This window comes from Diadema setosum, chromosome 14 (genome assembly GCF_964275005.1).
Source record: "Diadema setosum chromosome 14, eeDiaSeto1, whole genome shotgun sequence".
NCBI classification, from domain to species: Eukaryota; Metazoa; Echinodermata; class Echinoidea; order Diadematoida; family Diadematidae; genus Diadema; species Diadema setosum.
The window spans coordinates 1,679,761-1,685,375 of NC_092698.1; the positions used below are offsets into that span (position 1 = coordinate 1,679,761).

The 5,615-nt window shown below is 40.4% G+C and overlaps 1 protein-coding gene across 1 annotated transcript; it reads left to right on the forward strand.

Moving 5' to 3' along the window:
• The first annotated feature begins 1,022 nt into the window (after positions 1–1,022).
• On the forward strand, positions 1,023–4,548 carry LOC140237413 (hepatic lectin-like). Its single transcript, XM_072317332.1, has 3 exons — positions 1,023–1,134; positions 3,397–3,606; positions 4,343–4,548. The coding sequence occupies exons 1-3, from the start codon at positions 1,023–1,025 to the stop codon at positions 4,546–4,548; spliced, it is 528 nt and encodes a 175-aa protein (XP_072173433.1).
• Positions 4,549–5,615: the final 1,067 nt, after the last annotated feature.

Sequence of the window (5,615 nt, forward strand, 5' to 3'; positions counted from 1 at the left end):
ATGGGCCCACGAGCCATACAGTCCATGAGCCAGACACTAGGCAAACAATAACCCAGAAAAAGCCCACAATCTCGACATTACATTACTGGGCTTAATGCACGTTGGGAATAGTATCGAGCCCATGGTCCTTATGAGCCTAGTGTCGAGCTCAAGAGCCTGTTTTACTCAGTGTCTAGTTAGTGCGCAGGTTCTACTTGGTGTTGAGCTAGTGGGCTGTATGACTCGTGAACCTTTTGTTTCAACGTCTAGCTCGTGGGCCTTATAGCTCGTGGGTGTAGAGCCCGTGGGATGACAGCTTCATATCGCATCATTTCAAAGCGTGAGCATATGAACGAGTAAAACTTATGGACTTTGTATTGCGTGACTCCCGGTGGCTGTGTAACGCGTCATTTATTGAAATTCTTCACTGCATACTCTGGCTTGATAAAACTTCTCTCCTGTTTCATTTTATGTATTTCTTCCATGAACCGAAATCCAATTACCGCCACAGGTTGTTAGTGCGTTGGCACAGAATCTATACCTGAGTTTATATCGTACGGAGACAAACGTTAAGAAAGAAATGGACATATCAATATGTCTATATAACAATTCTTGATTTGATATTGATTTAAAATTGTCACAATTTCGCAGTTCATTGCAACATCACTTTCTAATCGATCGGGGCCAAATAGTTCGATCGATGAAGAAGTGCTGAAAAGTACGTTCCTCTCGCTGAATCTAAAGACAGAACATTTCATTCTGAAATTTCAATAACCACGTCTGATCAAAGCTGTCAGTCAAATACCACGTAACACCAATCAATGACGCGTTATTAATAATAACGATGGGTGATGTGTTCAAAGTAAAGAGTTTAAATTCAATAAACAAAGACATAAAAAGTCAAATACAATTAAAATCGAGAACGCGATTGCATTTTGCCGAAACGCATATAAACGGTTTGAAGTGGTTCAATTGACTTTAAATCGCTACCTGCTGTTGAGCTATCAACCCTGATTGCAGCTACAGTCAAGCCGGTGTCCGAGATGTGTCCCAAGATGTTCGCTCTCTCCCTTCTCCTCCTGGCTACCACGGCCTATGCCGAGCAGTGTAGCCTCTCCGAGTCCGTAGGGGAACTCCTCCAAACTTGTCGTCAAGGTAAAGTATTGCTCCAGCTTTTTTTTCAGCCTCACCTTATACTGTAGTACTCGTAAAGGAAAGGCAAATGTAGATATTTCTTAAATGTTATAGCATCTCCATCTCTTCTTTTTTTTTTGTAACACATACTATATTGAGAAAGTACAATCTGATTGTGTTTTCTTATATGAAATGATTTGTAAGGTAATTTTCTGACACTTTGAAAAGAATTTGCAATTTATAATTTATTTTTGTAACTGTTTGCTGTTCTTATTGTATTTAGAATGGCCAAGAATATCATGTGTTAAATCTGCATGTACATACATATCTCTTTTTGTATATAGTTGTGTGTATGATATTATTTTATAAAGGAACCCTGTGGAAGGGGAAAAAAAAGTACAATAAAAAAACCGCAATTCCATACCGTCCTCACTTAGCAGCAGAATGTTGGCTTTGAATCGCCCAGTACTAGACCAATAGAATCGTTGAGGTTTGATACAAGTTAAATATGATATGAAACGTACTTTGTCCAAAAGGGTCTAAATTCCTCTGTTAAATATCAAATTGGATTTTTTCTTTAAAAAAAAGAAATGTATCACTTTCCCCCGTCACACACAGTAGCATCTTCAGAATCTTGAAATTCTTGTGAGGAAATTGAAAAATTCAGGCAACAAAAATGAGTCTTGCTCCAAAATATGCTAAATCCATCAGGAGCCAATGAGAATCCTGCGTTCATGATTGACAGCACTTTGACCCCAGAGAAAGGGCAGGTTAAAGGAGTCATCCCACGAGACCGATACCCACGAGTCATACAGCCCACGACTTCGACATTGAAAACAGGTCCATGAGTCATATAGCTCACGAGTCATACAGCCTATGAGTTCGACACTAGGCAAATAAAGCCCATGAGTTCGTCACTAGGTAAAATCAGCCCACGAGTTCGACAGATACAACACGGCGCTTAATGTGTCGGTCTCGTGGGCCTTGTTTGCTTAGTGTCAAACTCATGGGATGTATGAATCGTGAGATGTATAACTTGTGGGTTGTATAATTCATGGGCTGTATGACTCGTGGGCTATATGATTCATGAGCTGTACGACTCGTGGACTGTATGACTCGTGGGTGTCGGTTCCGTGACGTGCACCCAGGTTGAATACATTGTAGCTTTCCTTCTTGTGTGGCTTTCCGGACGATCACTTGATCATTGACTGAAAATGTTTCATCTCTACGCCTATAAATTCTGAGGTATGGAGGAAACAGGAGGAAAATGTGTAGAAATGATAGATTATCAAAGACAAATGCACAAAGGGGCATACTAGTATACTGATCGCGTTGAACATCACCCGACCATGGTAATAGTTTGTCTATTCTTTATTAATTTCCGGGACGGGGGATATTTGTACAGGCCATCCCCCCCCCCCCCAAGAGCGGGGGGGGGGGGGTGGTTGCATCCCCTGGGGTTTACACCTGTGGTAGGGTGCCTTCTCACACGATTCATGATATTCTGCCTCGCACCTAATCGTACTGTGCCCGTGCGTTTTGAATCCACAAGACGTGTACGTCACAATCTCTTGGCGAAAATGTAAAACTTATTATTTGTATGTGTAAATTATTATGTATGTGGTTTTCACACTTTTAGTAACACAGTGCTGTATAACTATTATAAAGAGAGTATGGCCAACTCGGTTTTCGGCTTGTAAGTTTTGAAGCCTGCGATTGGCCAGTAGAAAAAAAAAAACACCAGAAAACACAGTTTGGCAAAAAAAAAAAAACCCAAACAAAACAAAACACTGAATAGCTACAGATACATGTATTGAGTATGAATTCCTCTACAAACTGCATTTTGGTTGGAAGATGAAAGTTTTTCTCATGGAATTTGAAGGGACTATTTCATTGGGTGCATGTACGGAAAATACGCGATTTTTTTTTTTAAATAGTGAAAAGAATCGTAGTCTGGCTTTGCGGACCCTTGGACAGAGTTTGAGCTGAAGGACCCCCCTTGAAAATTTGATGGATGAAACGGTATACCTCACTTTTCCAGGTTGCCAAAAATGAAACATCTCATTTCTCACAGCTATTTTGCAGAATTGCTTTAATTTTGAATTTTAACACACGTCTCTGTGGGAAATTATTTACCCGCGTGAGCCCGATACGGTACCCGTACTGTTAGTAACTAATTGACGGGCTCCCTCACTGGCGCTCAAGACCAACTACATAGTGCATACCATTGTATTGCATTCAAATTATTATTATTTTTTTTTTGCTTTGTGTCTAACACTACAGTGAAGAATTGCCCGGACAGCACATGGGTGAAGAATCTTGAGAGCGGATCTTGCTACAAACTTGTGAAGGAAAAGAAAGCATACAGCGAGGCAAAAAGCAAATGTGCTGAAATGGGTGCCCATGTCGTCAGTTTCAACACCATGGAAGAGTATGGGTTCGTCTGGCAGTATGTGTTCAAACAAACCAGCCCCTACCAGCAGTTCTTCATTGGTATTTATTTTTGTTCGTTCATTTTCCCCTCCATGGAGCTTCCGAACAGCTCTGGCAGATCATGTTCCTCTGCGGGCTTTTCTTTTCGTAGCGATTAGGGTTAAATCAGAGACTAAGTAGGCCCTACCCACCTTTTTTTTTAATGAGAAAAGGGCATTGTCCTGCTTTCAAAATGGTCAGGACTTCAGCTATTTTCTACAGTTATTCCAGATTCTATTGGCACGTACAAATGATGGTACATTGTATTTTACTTTGTTTAAGTATTGCAGGATTAAAATAGATAGTAGACAATGATGACATGTTCCCCTTAAATGTAACTGGTTGAAAACATCCAAATCTACACTACATTGTATAGGAAATTAATGAAGAAATTCACTCTTTCTCCCACGAATTCTTTTCAATTATTCATTTATAATTTCCCCAGCCTCCCAGAAGCTGACGCGCTTGATATCTCAATGAGTGGGAAAAGTCGCTCTGAGTAGATTATGGGGAAAAAAAATGCGTAAAAGAAAAAAAAAATCTGTAAAAGATAAACGAAATATATTTTCTTAAATTATGATTTTTGTTGCCCATGTGAAGATATATGATATTTTTAACATCCGGCCACGTGTCGATACATCTTCTTTCTCCGATTCGTGTCGTGTATCAACTCACGGGGGAGGGGGTTCTAAACACACGTTTAAGCCACACAGAGTCATATCTAATTTCGCTGCTCCGCTTCCCCTCTTTGCCGCAGGACTGAATCGTGTCAGCGGCGGCTGGCAGTGGGAAGATGGAACCAGCATGAGCCTTCCATCCGCAGCTTTCTGGCAGAAAGATGAACCCAACAACTCCGGCGGTGCCGAGAACAACGTTCACATATACAGCAACTCAAACGCTAATGACGTCAGGGGTTCCAACAAGTACTACTTCGTCTGCGAGAAGAACATACTTGCTGCCTAAATGACATCATGTTTACTGGCTACAAGCAGTCTGCCCTTATAATGAATAGGAGGCAGTCATTTCGATCGCTCTTTTCTTCAAGAGCATTAATCCAACTTCATAACCAAACATGATGATGTCATTTCCATACTTTGTGCATCAGGTGCATGTACTTTTTTCTGCTACCAGAGTGTGATGAACCTGGTCAGCTAAACATATATTGTCTGGAGTGAATATTGTTCATGATATCGAAAACTTGCAAATCTTATCAACCCATCTTTGATGAAATTGCTCTTGCTCGATATCACAGATCCTACACCCCCTTAAACTTTAAGTTAAAACGGTCAGACTACTGGACCTCCCTCATAATCAACCTACGATTTAGAAGTGCTTGGCATATAGTGCCATCAACTTTAAACTTTTATAACCTAATTCAGTGCATGGCGATTGTGTAATGAACTTTCTGTTATTCCTTGTCACATCCTCATGAGAAAGTCTCATCAATAAAGCAAATTCAAAAAAAATATAGTGTGTGATTTTTCTTTTACTTATGTTTTCATGTATATTCTGTGATATGTGATGAAATGACAAGGATATTAAAAATAAGAATAGTTAGGCCTACTATAAGAGTATGAAATTTGGCGCTTTGCTTTCTTAGGTTGAGGCCAAATTGGATTCGAGAAGAACTATACACGTGAACGTGCATTTAAACAATGTGTGTGAATAAGTACTGTTCCTTGACAAGGAGTTTGGAATGTTTAAGTTTGTGTGTGTGGGTGTGTGTATGTGTGTGTGTGTGTGTGTGTGTGTGTGTGGGTGTGTGTGTGTGTGTGTGTGTGTGTGTATTAATCTAGTGCTCGTATGACTTGTAGGCGTTTAGGTGATATGCAAGGGTATCTTGGAAATGTGCTAATGTGTGTGTGTGTGTGTGCGTGTGTGTGTGTGTGTGTGTGTGTGTGTTAGTGTGCGATGTGTGAGTTTGCGTGTGTTTTGTGTACCGTACTGAAAACAGAAAACATAAAAGGTAGACGTAATGGGCAGCTGTAGACACCTGCACATCTACAAGGAAGAGCGGTCTAGAAGCGTGG

Bases quoted from the DNA above. Each gene is read 5' to 3' on its own strand.
- LOC140237413 (XM_072317332.1), top strand. From the start codon at position 1,023: ATGTGTCCCAAGATGTTCGCTCTCTCCCTTCTCCTCCTGGCTACCACG. The intron at 1,135-3,396 runs GTAAAGTATTGC...CTAACACTACAG, and splicing joins CCTCCAAACTTGTCGTCAAG to TGAAGAATTGCCCGGACAGC. The intron at 3,607-4,342 runs GTATTTATTTTT...TCTTTGCCGCAG, and splicing joins CTACCAGCAGTTCTTCATTG to GACTGAATCGTGTCAGCGGC.